A 14,242-nucleotide genomic window follows, 5' to 3' on the forward strand; every position below is an offset into this window, starting at 1 on the left:
TTTCCATAGTTGGGTCATAAATTATCTCAAAATACTGGTAGTTCAAGGACTATCTCTGTCCTACTACAAATGAAATTGTACATTATTGATATGGAAAAGTGAGAAAGAAGCATACAATTATTAGCAATGGACTATAATACTGGATCTCAAATTATTAAGGCTGGTAGGACCTAAAGATCTATGTGATCTTTCAAGACAGAACATGAAGAAATGATAACAGAATATATGCTTCATATATTTCTCTCTCCCCTCTGCAAACCACTCACCCCCATTCCTACTCACATTTCACCTAACTGGCCTTTGAAGAGAGAGCAAAATATAAGGAGGGTTCATCAAGTTTTGGTTTGTTTTTTACATTGTGTTGGATGACTGGGTGAAGTAGATTTTCTACCAAAACATTAGGCTTCACTAATGTGAGTGGAAGACTGAAAACTATGAGGAAGAACTAGGGTGGTGAGTGTGGTTGATGGATCTTACATAAGAGAAGAGGTGTAAAGAGAGAAAGGCAAGAAAAGATTACGTGATTAAACTAAATTAAAGGAAAACAAGGGATAAATGATAATGATGTAGCTATAAACTTCTGAGACAAAGAATGGTTTTGTCTTCAACCAAGGGAAGTTTGGAAGGGAAAGTTTGAGAGGGAATGTTAATGAGTTCAGTTCTGGACATATTGAGCTTGAGATGTTTTCAGCTAATAAAGTTTGAAAGGAAACTTTCAGAAAATGGCCACCTGAACAGGACTAAGACCATAGTTTCCGCAAAACTGCTGATGTTTGCAACAGATAAAATAATGAAGAAATCTAATGAGAACCTATATTAAGTTAGTCGTCCTGCCTCCAAATTACACAAAAATCTTCCAGAAGCTTAAGAGGGAAATTTGCAAAGCCAGCATGGAGACCAAAAGACTGGCAAAACATGTGGAGCTTTGTATCCAGAGGTAGTAAGAGTAAGATTCCTTGAGAAAGCCCCAAGGATGGTGAGAAAGTTCCAACACGGAGTACTTCAACTTGTCAAGCACAGGCATACCAAATAGTACTGCACTTCTCAAACCAGGACAACTTAATCTCAGACAACTCTGAGGTCTCTTAACATTAAGATCTTGGGCAGCTCTTTAGATCTGGTGTTCTGAACCTCAAAAGAATTAAGAGAGTAGAATAGAGTGATATCAAGAAAAGCCAAGATACCTTCACCCAGTGCCTATCCCTCCTACAAAGCCTCAATACAAGAACCATAGCCAGAGACAAGAGTAAATAAAACAATGACCAAAAGTTCTGTAGATCTAAAAATTTTCCCAAAAGGAGAGTAATTTTGTAACAACTGCAAGCTGAGATCCAAAGGGAAAAAAACACTTTCCATAAGGCCTACATGAATACTTAGGAAAAAAGCACAAGAGAAAAAAATTAAATAAAAGATCCAGAAAACAGAATTGTTAGGAGCTCAGGAGTACTAAACTTCACCCAAATAACAGATTCCCTCAAATTTAAAACAGATCAAATTTCAGTTAATGACTCCATGAGACTACAAATATTAGATTGCAATACAGAATATTAGAATAAAATAATATTAGAAGAGAATAAAAAAATTTTAAGCAATCTAGGAAATTAAGATAGTTTATATTAAAAAGAACTGACCTGGAAAAAACAGGTCAAGGAAAAGATAATTTAAGAATTATTGGATTCCCTGAATACCACAATCAAATTAAAAAAAAAAAAAAGATTGGATATATTTTAAGAATTCATGAATGAAAACTGACTATAGATCCATTAAGTAAAGCAAAGAGAGAATTCATCAATCACTTCACTTAAAAAGCAAAAAACAAAAGAAACGAAAAACCCTAAGAATGTCATAGTCCAAATTCCACATGCCCATATTTAAGAAGAAAAAAAATCTTTAGATATCCAAAAAGAAACAATTCAAGTAATAAAAAACCACTATCCCACAGATCTAGTGGCTTTTATTATAAATAGAATCTCTTTCCCATTTTCCTCTTGCATATTGTGTATAAGAAAAAAAGGGCATCATAAACCACACATGCAACTTATCTGTCCCTCCGACTCTATATAAATTAACTCTTGGGTTTCCTGTTAATATCATTTTTGTCTCATTTGGGTAATAAGAATGTAGTTAGGGGGAAAATGGTCCCTCCTTCCAAATCTTAAAAAAAAATCATTCAGTTATGAATTATGTACAACTTGCCTTGAACCTAAAATTATCATGCTGGCATAGAAATGTGTAGGTCAGGGAAAATAACCTAAACAGCATATATCTAAAGTAAAACTGAGGGAGAAGCAGAGAAAACATAAATCAACAAATCTTAATTCTCTTCCTTTTAAACTGGGCCCCATGCCAAACGCTAAAATATCAAACTACTAACATATTAAAAATGATTCCTATTTAAATGATAGTTTCATTATTATTTTGTTTGGGTTTTTTTTTGAGAAGCAATTGACATTAAGTGACTTGCCCAGGGTCACACAGCTAGTAAATGTTTGAGGCCAAATTTGAACTCAGGTACTCCTAATTCCAAGGGTCATTGCACTGTTAACTAGCTGCTCTTATAATTTTATTACTGAGAACTTAGGATGGGCAGTCATACCCTATTAACTTAAGACAAGAACTGAATTTTAACAGCTCTGCTACTGATTCTATACAAAGAACATTTTGCACAAAACTATTGAATTTCTACCATACCATATTTCTCCAAAATAATGGAAGAAAAAAAATGTTTAAGTCACTTTGTAATCCTAAACTCTTATAAAAGTAAGGGATGATGATTATATGATTAATTCAGTAAAATATTAAGAGCTAACAATCAGATATTCACACAGCAAGTGAGACTAGGATAAAAAATTAAATACTTATTTGAGGTATAAACTAAAGTTGGGTAAGGTAAAGCATTATTATACTAAATAAAACCAAGGAAAGAATGATTTCTTAAAGTTTACTTTAGAACAATTCGACAAATATGTGGAGAAAGTCCTCTTTAAAGGGATCATTTAAATATGTATTACTTTGAGTATAAGTCTTTCCAATACTTAGTAAAAGATTTGGTCATCATCAAGGGAATGTGCCCAGGCTGACCTCTCTCCCTACTTTACCCAAGCTATTTTTGCTCAAGAAATTTGTCTTGGCAACTGGTTAGCTTCAAGTTTTCAGACATGGCCTAGAAGAGAGGAATTAAGCCAGCTTATCTACTATAAAATCCATCCTATTAAATACTAAGAAAAGCTATCTTATTATTGTAACAAAATAGAAGAAACAAAGGTATGATTAGATTTGCAGTTAAAATTTTAGGATGAATAAAAGACATTTTCCACAACAAATATAAAAGCTTTCTGAATGAATGATTATCTGATTCCAAAACCAGCTGCTACTTCTAAAAAGGCCTTAATAAGATTTTCACTCAGCATAAATGCTGAGCTTCATCAACAAAAACAGAGCAAACAAGCATGAAGGGAACCAGAAAACCGTAATAAGCAACAGCATCCACAAATGGCAATTTAAAAAAATGTGGTAGGGTCTTGTTTTTGCTTTTCTAACTATTATTAGCTAACAAGTTTTCGCAGTAAGTGTTAACAGTGGTAACACGATGTTCTTTCTAGTTAGCATATGGAGGATGAGTGCAATGGGAATTAAGCATAACTCACTTTTCATTTTCACTCTTTCAGGAGGAGCCCTATACAAGTTTCAACCTCTATTTTGGGTTCTATTTGAAAATAAGGATTATGATGATCATTTTCCATAATTATACAATAGTGTTACACCTTTCAAGACTGTAATCTAATTGTCCAATGGTGTCATATGTCAGAATTTTCCGTGTAATAATACATGATATGAAACTGAACTTTTCCACCCCTTAAAGGGATATTCTGAATTGGAAGTTCCATGTCCATTTTCTAGTTTCTAAGGCTATTAATGGCTTAATGGCATATATTAGCAATCAAGGTATCTGTATGGGATAGTCCCATTTTAGATAAATCTATCAAGATTTATGTTTTTTCCTCATTTATGTCACTTATGTCATTTCCTCATTTCATTCAATCCAGGCAAAAATCCTTAAAAAGCTAAGCGTCAATAAAATGTTCATGTTGATTAATGTTGACAAATTTAGTTGTTTTTTTTTTAAAGGGTAGTTAAATCATTGTCCTTACTGTTCAAATAAACTTTGAAAGTAAGATGACCGAGACCCAACAGAAATATTAGCAGCATTCTTACGCTCTCAAAGCAATTTTAGAATAGCTCAATACTCTTCCCTACCTAGGAAACTCACACTTCTGTGAAACTCTCCCAAGATGGCATTAAGTGTTTACTACCAATTGGTTGAACCTAGAACTCTTTTCCTAAAAAGATGTCAGAACACTCTTAGTGAACAACAATGTTGCTTTCGAGTTCTGGAAACATATAATGGTAAAGGCAGCTTGAGTTTGCTAGAAGCAGCAAGGCGGCACAGTGGATAAAGTACTGGGCTTTAAGTCAGGAAGACCTGAATTCAAATACAGTCTCAGACACCTATTAGCTGTGTGGCCCCAGGGTAAGTGACAACCTCCATTTCACCTCACTTGTAAAATGAAGATGACAAGAGTTTGAGGGCCAAATGAGACCACATCTGTACAGCCCATAGCAGGCATCATATAAAAGTTTATTCCTTTCCCCTAAAGAAATACCTTAAACACTACACTAGTTTCCTGCCTCCTGCCTCCAATCTCCTTTCTCCAACCTACCTTAGATTGCCTGATTTATCTTTCCTATTTTCAGCATGTTACTCTCCCTTGTTCATAATGTCCCCATCCAGAAATTATCTTGTGTGAACACTCCTTCTCTGCATAAATATCGTCACTCCTAGAGAACAGGGACTGCTTTCATTTTTGTTTACCATCCTTAGATTAGCAACGTAATAAAGGCATATTGATTGTTTGCTCAGTCTTCAATGATTCTCTGCTACCTGGGACTCATAGAATATACTCTAATCTAGTCTGGCAAATGTAGCCTCAAATCATCCTTCCCAATTTTCTCAGGTTACATATTTGTAAACTTCCTCTCAGAGGGTTTACTTCTACCACCCAGCTTTTTGCTTTCAAGATCTACCATCAACTCCTCTCTTTTTATGTATTCCTGGTTTAATGTGGTATAGCTAAAAAAGTTTTTCCACCTTCTCAATTTAAAAAAGCAAAGATGTCTTTTAAATTTTTTGTATTCTCCTAGTCTTTGTAAATAATTAGAATCTAAGACCTGGAAGGAACCTCCAAGATTAATTTATTTCAATTCCTACTTTCTAAATCTCATGTACAACGTCCTCCACATACAGTAAGGTCATTAGATTTTGAACATCTGCAGTGACTAAGAACTCACTATAACTCCTGGGGCAGTCCATTTTACTTCTGCGATATTTAAAATTTTTGCTCAGACTGGGCATTAAATCTGCCTTTCTGCAAGTCCAGTAATGTCCAACTCTTTGTGACCCTATTTGGCAAAGATTCTTAAATGGTTTGCTGTTTCCTTCTCAAATATATTTTATAAATTGGGAACAGAACCAAACAGTTAAGTGACTTGCCCAAGATCACACAGCTTTTATGTGTCTCAATAAGATAATCTTTCGACTCAGCACAGTCAATATCTTTTAATTCTACCCACACCTACCAAAAGTACAGAACCTTAATTCAAAAGAAAAATATCTGGGAAAGAGATTATCTGTATTTCAAGAAAAAGATAAATAAAAGATTCTGTAAGATTCTGATTTTAGCAACATTTATTTAAAATACTGAATATGCAATTATTAAGATACTTTTCACGTAAAGAAAATTTTCCAATATTACAAAAAGCTTTATTTCCTCTATTTTGTCCAATTTGTTTTTTAGATTGGCTGATCTGCACTTAAGAGTTCTGTAAACATATTTCATGTCCAAGTGCCCTTCTTGTTGCCAAGTGAGTTGGATGTTCTTTTCTTCTTGTTGTTATCCTGATTCATTTTAATTTTTAAATATTGAGCTTAAATATCCAATAAAATGATAGAATAGAAAATAAGTATAATAAAACCAAGTCTTATTATATATATTAAGGCTTGCCTTTCAAGTATATATGTTCAATATTTAACTTTCTTTTTTTTTTTTAGATCTTTTTATCTTTTTTTATTAAAGCCTTTTATTTTCAAAACATATGGATGAATAATTTTTCAACATTGACCCTTGAATAGTCTTGTGTTCCAAATTTTCTCCTCCTTTCCCCCCTCCACCTTCCATAGACGGCAAGCAATCCAATATATATTATACATGTTAAAATATATGTTAAATTCAATATACAACATTTAACTTTCAAAGTTGATCTGAAACTGTTTCTGTCTTTCATTCTTTTTTCCTTTGTGCATTATTTTAAAAATACTCAAATGATTTTTTCTTTTCTTTTTTGGGGGTGGGCAACGTGAATAGTAGACCTTCTTTTCCCTTGATTCCCCTTAAAAACTTTAAACACTCATATATATTCCAATCTCTTCTTGTACAGTTAAGGAAAATGAGGTCTGTAGGGAAAAGTAGCTTGTTGCAAGACATGTCAGGAGCAGAGCTGGAGTCCAATTTGAGTCTTCTGATTCTCAAGGGAGTATTCCTTCTATTATATCAAATATCTCAGCCACAAAAAAAAAATCTCCAAATGATAAATAACAACAATATTCAGAGTCAACCTAGTGGCCCAGTAGATAGCAAACAGACTAAGTTTTTAAGAAGTCTTGAGATTCTGATTCAATAAACTGCAACTTGGGAAGATTTCATAAATGCAAACATATGAAATTTTAATATATTTTGAGAAAAAATATTAAGACGCTAATCTTAGAGATGACTTAAATTTAAATGTTATATTTCCATTTGAGTAAATGGAAATTATGAAGATATCTGGGTAATCATTCAGCATAAAAAATAAACACAAAGTGCCAAAATATCTTTTTTTTCCAAATGAAGATAATATTTAGTAGTAACAAGAAAATAATGCATCACTTTTTGGTGGTTGTTTATTGCTCTTTAAATATTAGAAGGAATGATAAAAACACTTCTTTGCTGCTGTAAAGAATTCTGTACTCCTAAGAAGTAGGCAAAGACAGACTTCCCAATATCCATTTTGTCAATTTGGGAACAAAGACTAAATTGCTTGGTTTTTTTTTTTTTTTTTTTTTTTTTAATAATCATTTATCAAAGGACCTAATTTAAGCTACTACAAAAGATCCAAAGATAGGAAAAAAACAACTTAAAATGTTTGCCCTCCAGGAGCTTACTTTCAGCTGAAGGAAAGAACACAAAAGAAAAATCAGCACAAAATAAATCCCCAAAGAAATTGCTATCAAAGAGAGGATTAACAGATAGTAATTGAGGGGTTGGGAAGGAGGGGTGAAGAAGAGAAGAAGACAGGATTCCCTCATTTTAGAAGGTGACACTTGAACAGAGCTTGAAAAAGTGAGGGATTCTTAAGAATTAGGAGAGAAGAGAGTATATTCCAAACAGTAACAGCCTATTCAAAGGTAGGGAAGATAGTTAAGACCAAGACCTACATTGGGCTATAGAAGGTGTGAAAAGGGGGTAATGTGCAAATAAGCCTGGACAGTAGGACTGGTGTCAGATTAAATGTTAATAAAAATCAAACAGAAAAACTGTATTTATCATAAAAGCAGCAAGAAGCCACTAGTGTTTTTGGAACAACAGAGAAACATGTTCATAGTATCACAAACTTACAGATGGAAAGATCTATAAAGACTATCTCATCTTCCACACACTTCACTTTGCAGAAGAGGCCCATAAAAGTAAAATCATTTGCCAAAAATCATATAGGTTGTCAATAAGAAAGTTAATATTTGAACCCCCAAGTCCTCTGACTCCAAATTAAATATTCTTTTCCCACAGTACCTTCCACACCAACACTTTGGAAGCTATAGACAGATGGATTGGAGAGGGGAAAAACTTGAGACCAACTGGGAAACTATGTTTAGTTGATAACTGAAATTAAAGTGGTCTTAGAGGAGTTGAAAGAAGGGAATGGTTTCAAGAGATGTAGAAGCAGACCTAATAAGACTTGGAAAGTAATTTAGCTAGGTGGGGAAAAATTAAGTCAAGAATCTGGAATAACTTCTATACTGTAAAACTGAGTGACTAAAAGTAACAATAGCCTGAACAGAAATTAATCAAAAGAGAAGAGTTTGGATAAAAAAGGAAAGAAATATGCATTTATAAATGCATCAATTATATGCAGATTCTATGCAATTATGTGCTTTACAAACATTGATTTAATAATGAATTCTTTTCTGGACATGTTGAGTTTGAGGTGATAATGAAGCACAGAGTGGGCAATATCCAACAGGCAAGGAGAAAATGTATAGATCCAAAACCTAACAAAGGCACTTTTAAAGGCTGTAGAGTGATAGAGAGAAATGCTAACTGAATCAATGGTATCTACTAAGATCACTGAGAAAGGTATAGAAAGATAAGGTAAGGGATAGAGCTTTCCATTGAATATACCTACTTTTAGGGGATGGAGTGTGAGAATTAAGAGAGTAGTGTCACAAAAAAACCCAGACATGAGTCAAGGATTTTTTATAATACTGAAGAGAGGTCAAAGAAATGGATATTGGATTTTTTTTTTTACTGTTCCAAAGCCACTTAGTCATCATTCACTAAACAAATACTTACGAGAGTCTATTTTGTGAAAAACATCAAGGCAAATGTATAGGGGATACAAAGATATGACCCTTTTGAGAGTTCAGGAAAAAAAAAAAGGGAATTTTGTCTGGAATTTAGCTCCCTTCATGCTTCAGTTTAAATGCCATCTTCTACAAGGTGGCAATTTCCCCAGCTGTGGATGCTTCCCACCCCACCCCCATCAGTTATTATATATGTTTTATTATTTATTTATGTACCTGTTGTTCTCCTCAGAACAAAAGTACATGGGACTGGGATGGTTTCATTTTCTGTCTTCATATCTCCACTGTCTGGCCTATAGTAAGTCCTTAATAAATGTTAACTAAACTGAACTGAATTCTGGATCTCTGTCCAACCATTAGCACATACCGTTCCCTTTTCTTGGTCTTGGCTACCATTCCTCCAAACAACAGCATCAGTTAAAGACTAGCTGTGAAGTGATAGATCAATGCCAACTTAACAACAGTAATCTAAATGATACCAAACTTGTAGTTGATGTAGTATAAAGAGCACTACACTAAATACAGAGACCTAAGTTCTAGTTCTACCTATGCCTAACTGTACACCATGGAGCAAGCGGTGTTTTAGTAATAAAAGCATAGGACCTTGATTAAAATCTGTGCTCTCCTATTTAATAACTACAACTGTAGGCAAATCAATAAACTAATTTATTTAGGTCTTAATTTCTTAGTTGAAAAATGAAGGGGCTTCTTAAACATTTTCTACCTATGACCTGAGAAATTTTTACATGACCCCAGGTATGTAGGTAGACAAATCAAACACTTGCTGATAATAAATAATGGTTTCATAATCTCTACATTCAGTTACAAGATCCCCATATGGGATTTCAAACTGCAGTTTAAGAAACTAAGGACTAGATGATTTTTAAAATTCGTTCCAATTCTACATTATAGAAACCTTTCAGGGCTTCAGTTAATTCATCTGCAAAAAACCCAAGGTGAACTAAAAGATCTTTAAGGTTCACTTCTAGTTTCAAAATGCTGATTCCGTCATACTTCAGTATCCCAATTTAAACTGTCTACTCTTCAAAGAAAGCAACCACAGGACTTAATGTACTAATATAAAATTATAGTTCTGAAAGGGATTTGTTTATTTAGCCTTCTACGATGACCTTTAAAGGACTATAAACTATTTAATAATGCAATAAATATTTAAGCAAATTATTTTTTGTACTGGGTAAAAACACAAAAAAGTCAGTTTCTGATCTTAAAAATCTTACAATATAATAAGACAGAGAGATGACTAACAACAATATAAAAGAGAACTGAAGTACATAGGGGAAATAAGAACAAAGGGGTGAAAAGCTGTAGAGGTATTTGGGAACAATGGAGAGAGCATGGGATCTGCAGTCAAAAGTTCTGGATTGGAATCCTGCCTCTGCTATTTATCGTCTCTGTAATTTTGAGCAAGACGTTTAAATTAGACCTGTCTTCCCACATATAAAATATACATCAGAACAATGACTTATCCCTTCCATTGAGTAACTACATCTAATACAGAAAATGCATGAATAGTTTAACTATATCCTGAAAATGACATGATACTCATTTCCTTTTCACAACTTAGCAATGGCTTTCATGTTTGCATTTATTTGGTGTAGAATTAATGAACTATACTATTTATATAGGTTTTAATATTTGCAAAGTACTTTATATATATATTAACTCATTTGATGCAACTATGGAGTGCAATAGATAGTAGTGGGCCTGGAGTTAGAAAATCTGAGTTTAAATCCCACCTCAGGCATTCATTAGCTATGTGATCCTAGACAGCTTCTACTAAAGCTGTTTGCCTCAGTTTCCTCCACTGAAAATAGGGTTAATAGAACCCTAAATATAGAGATTATATATCTATATTTATATAGATATATAGAGAGAATATAACTACTCTTTAAAAAGAGTTGTTATAAGGAGCAAAGAAAATATCTGTAAAGTTCTTCACAATGCTGGACAAACAGCTGGCACAATAAATGCTAACTCCTTTCTCCCTTTCATTTGAGTCTCACAACCACTATGAAATAAATGCCCTAAGTAATGATTCTGTTTCATAAGATCAAAATACCAAGAGTTAGAAAACTAAATGATTTTCCCCATGGTCAGTGTCAGCAACTGAATTTGAACCCAGACCTCTCTTTATGTCAAGGATTTCTCTCCATTACACAAAACTTCCTCCAAACTGGAAAGGTTCCCGGACACCAGCAGGTCAAATACTTCCATTTTCCTAATGAGAAAACTGAGGCCACAGGAGTATGTGATTTGCCTAAAGTAATCGAACAGGCATAGGAAAGATCGTTAGAATTAGAGGGCATGGGTTCAAATCCCAATTCCAATCCTTAGTATTTATGTGACCTTATGGAAATCTACGTCTCTCAATTGTCGGCCCACTGTGGCTCTTTCCATTACATCACTCTGCTGGATCACTGACTTATGAAATTCCCTCATCTGTTCTAATCCGCTGCTGAATTACTGCCTATCATCATGAAGCTAAGAATCATTAAAACACATATACAACCTAAGTGCCCCCAAATCTCGAGTTCATTTTTCTACGATTTGATTTTTACAATCAATCATCAAACATCGATTAGCATCTGCACACTTCCCTACTTTTCACCCCCCGCTGCAACCCCCTTTCCTCCCCGTCTACATAACCATCCCGGATGCAAAAGCTTTTTTTTTTTTTTTTTTCCTCCAGGAGAAAGGGGCGTGTATTGATGGACTTCTTTGGAAAGATGGCAGTGTGAAAGATCTCAGCTGGAAGAAAAACGCAGAAGCCTGGGATCTGAGCCCGCCCCCGGCTCCCACTCCTGGAACGGTGGATGAAGGAGGAGCACGCAGTACACAGAGAGCGCAGCTCTTGACATCCGCCTTCCCTTGAGGAGGGTAAAGGGGGGGGGGGTGTCAGTGTGTGACACCCCCTCATGCTAAATCGCCCTCCCCCTCAAGGCTATCCGGAGAGGGCTGGTGCCGCTCTCGCAGCTGACCCGGCCGGGCAGGCAGCAGGTGCGTGCCCAGCTCCACAGTCGCGGCCCCCTCCTCCTTTCCCCCCCCCCTCCCCCAAGGCTGGCAGGCAGAGGAGGCCGCGGCGCGGCGGAGGTAGTCAGGAACGGCGCTCACGGTTTCCAACGCACGTTCTCCAGGAGCTGCGGGGAGAACAATACCGGGGGGGGCTCAAGGAGAGGGAAGGGGAACCCGTCCCCAGGGAGCGCCCGGAAGGACATGAGGAAGGAGGGGGATGCGGCACGTTCTCCGCCCCCGCAGGCCTCCACGGGGGACCTGGGGCGAGGGGAAGAAGGGAAACGGAGGAAGTCGGAGGCCACCGGCCGCGATACCTGGCTCCAGGTGATGAACTCGTTGGTGTGGGCCTCCTCCACCAGCGTCCAGAGCTTACTAAGGAAAGCCGGCACGTTCGAACTCTGCTTCATTGTTACAACTCGGGGGGTTCTGAATCTACTCTAGAACGCGGAGGCTGTAGCGGCAGGGACGGAGGAGGCAGCAGCTACCCCCCGGAGCACCCACAACGCAGGCGCGCCACCAGCCCTGCTAGCACCCCCGCCCCCCTCCGAGTCCCTCCTCCCCACCCCAAACTCGCGAGTAGCTCGGAAGGACACTGCGACTACGCAGGATGGACTGGAAGGGCCACACGTGATGGACGTCTCTCCCGGCCCCGCCCTCGTGTGTCGCTCCTATTCTTAGCCAATCAGACGCCGAGGATTCTTTGTTTGGGGGGAAGGATTGGACACCGGGCATGAAGAAGGCAGTACCTTCCTCCCCTCTTTATATAACGCCTCTCCCATACGAAACTTTTTTTTCTTCAGCCTTCGGCACGTGTTGACTTTTTACCTGGTAACAATCCGGAGTCCATGGAGCTTTAGCCTGAGATTGTGGAGTTTAGGAAAATTTCTGTGGGGTGACTGGTGGCAAAAACAAAATAGTGATAAAGAATGATTGATACCAATCCAGAGTCCGAGTGGAAAGAGAAAAGAAGCTTCTCAGGCTCCTGCATACAATGTTAAGTGCTATACGGAAATTAGGTTAATTCTGAAGACCTTGAAACATTCGGAAATTTAGAAATTGATAATCTAAGACAAAGTAGACCCTAGAAAAACCAGGAGAGACTTTCTTGACATCTGTACATGAAGGGTTTGAAAAAATAAAAAGAAAGCTTCTGACTTGCTTTAAATCCCAAGTAGGCATGAATACCAAGAGATTTACAAAGAAAAAAAAAAGGAAAAGGACCTATATGTTCAAAAACATTTGTAGCAGCTCTTCTCAGGAATTGGAAATTGAGGGAGTGCCCATCAGTTAGGAAATGGCTGAATAAATTGAGGTAGATGATTGTCATGGAATATTATCGTTCTGCGGGAAATGATGAGCAAGATGCTCTCAGAAAAACCTCCAAAATGTGCACACTCGATGAAATAGAGGATTTGCAGACATTTGAAATGAAAAGATCAGAGATGAATAGAAAGTTTGATTTTCAAACACAGGACTTAGGAAAAGCCTAAGGAAGTAATCATGAAAAGTGATATAAGGGACTTAATAAGGTTTATCTGTTTACATTGCTATGTGGAAGAAAGATACTTGTAACTCATTAAGATTTTCTCAATTACATCAGTTTGAAGGAATACACACACACATACAAATATATATATATATATATATATAGAGAGAGAGAGAGAGAGAGAGAGAGAGAGAGAGAGAGAGAGAGAGGATAATTTTTATAAAAAAAAGAAATTAAGGAAGTAGGAATGTACTGGGAAAAGGGAGAAGTGGAATTATTCACTATAAAAAAAGAGGGAAGAAAAAGCTTTTACACTAAAGAGGAAGGGAGAAGAAAAGGGGTAAATGAGTGAACTTTATTTACTCTCATCAGAATTGTCTCAAAGAAGAAATAACATATACACTCAATATGACTATAGAAATCTTTTTTTAATCTGAAAGAAAACAGAAGAATGGGATGTGGGGGGGGGGCAGGGAGAAAAGAAAGTGCATGTTGCAGGGAGGGAGTGGTCAGTAGCAAACCACTTTTGAGGATGAGGCAGGGTGAAAGGATAGAGAGAATAGAATAAGTGAGGGAGAAATACAATTAGCAATAGTAATTGTAAAAAGAATTTTGAAGCAAGTTTCTTTGATAAATATAGAGAGAACCGAGTCAAATTTGTAAAAAAATAGGGGCCATAATTCAATTCATAAATGATCAAAAGATATGATCTATGCCCAAAGGAATATGAATTCGTGCATATCCATTGACCTCATAATACCACTATTTGGCAATGTGAAAAATGCTGAAAAATTGGGTTTCACAGTGTTGCAAACTTTGAGGTAGTGTGGGATAATGGGTAACACTGACCAAGGACTTTTCAGAATGTGAGAAGTTAAGGAAGGTTAGGACTCTACAGAACAGTTAAGTGCTCAATAGAAGCCTTCAGCAAACAAGGAATTTAGGGGCCAAGAAGGCACAGGTGGATTCAGCCAGTCATAAAGAATCTTGTGATTTTGAGAAAACCACAAACTTAAGATAATAATCCATCCAGCCCAAACTAATTGGTG

At 36.5% G+C, this 14,242-nt stretch overlaps 1 protein-coding gene across 6 annotated transcripts in view; it reads right to left on the reverse strand.

Moving 5' to 3' along the window:
- HSF2 (heat shock transcription factor 2) overlaps positions 1 to 12,233 on the reverse strand; it is a 63,022-nt gene extending 50,789 nt beyond the window's left edge. For 4 of the 6 annotated variants that reach the window (XR_004233624.1, XR_004233625.1, XM_031964338.1 and 1 more), the window contains exon 1: positions 12,022 to 12,233. Coding sequence is in view for 4 of the 6 variants with exons in the window: in XM_031964338.1 (XP_031820198.1) it covers positions 12,022 to 12,114 (93 nt within the window). In the remaining 2 variants the exon portion in view is untranslated. The remainder of the gene's footprint in view (positions 1 to 12,021) is intronic. The other 2 variants (XM_003769406.4, XM_003769405.4) reach the window with 1 other exon arrangement.
- Between the last annotated feature and the right edge of the window lie 2,009 nt (positions 12,234 to 14,242).

The sequence above is a fragment of the Sarcophilus harrisii genome, chromosome 4 (assembly GCF_902635505.1).
Source record: "Sarcophilus harrisii chromosome 4, mSarHar1.11, whole genome shotgun sequence".
NCBI lineage: Eukaryota > Metazoa > Chordata > Mammalia > Dasyuromorphia > Dasyuridae > Sarcophilus > Sarcophilus harrisii.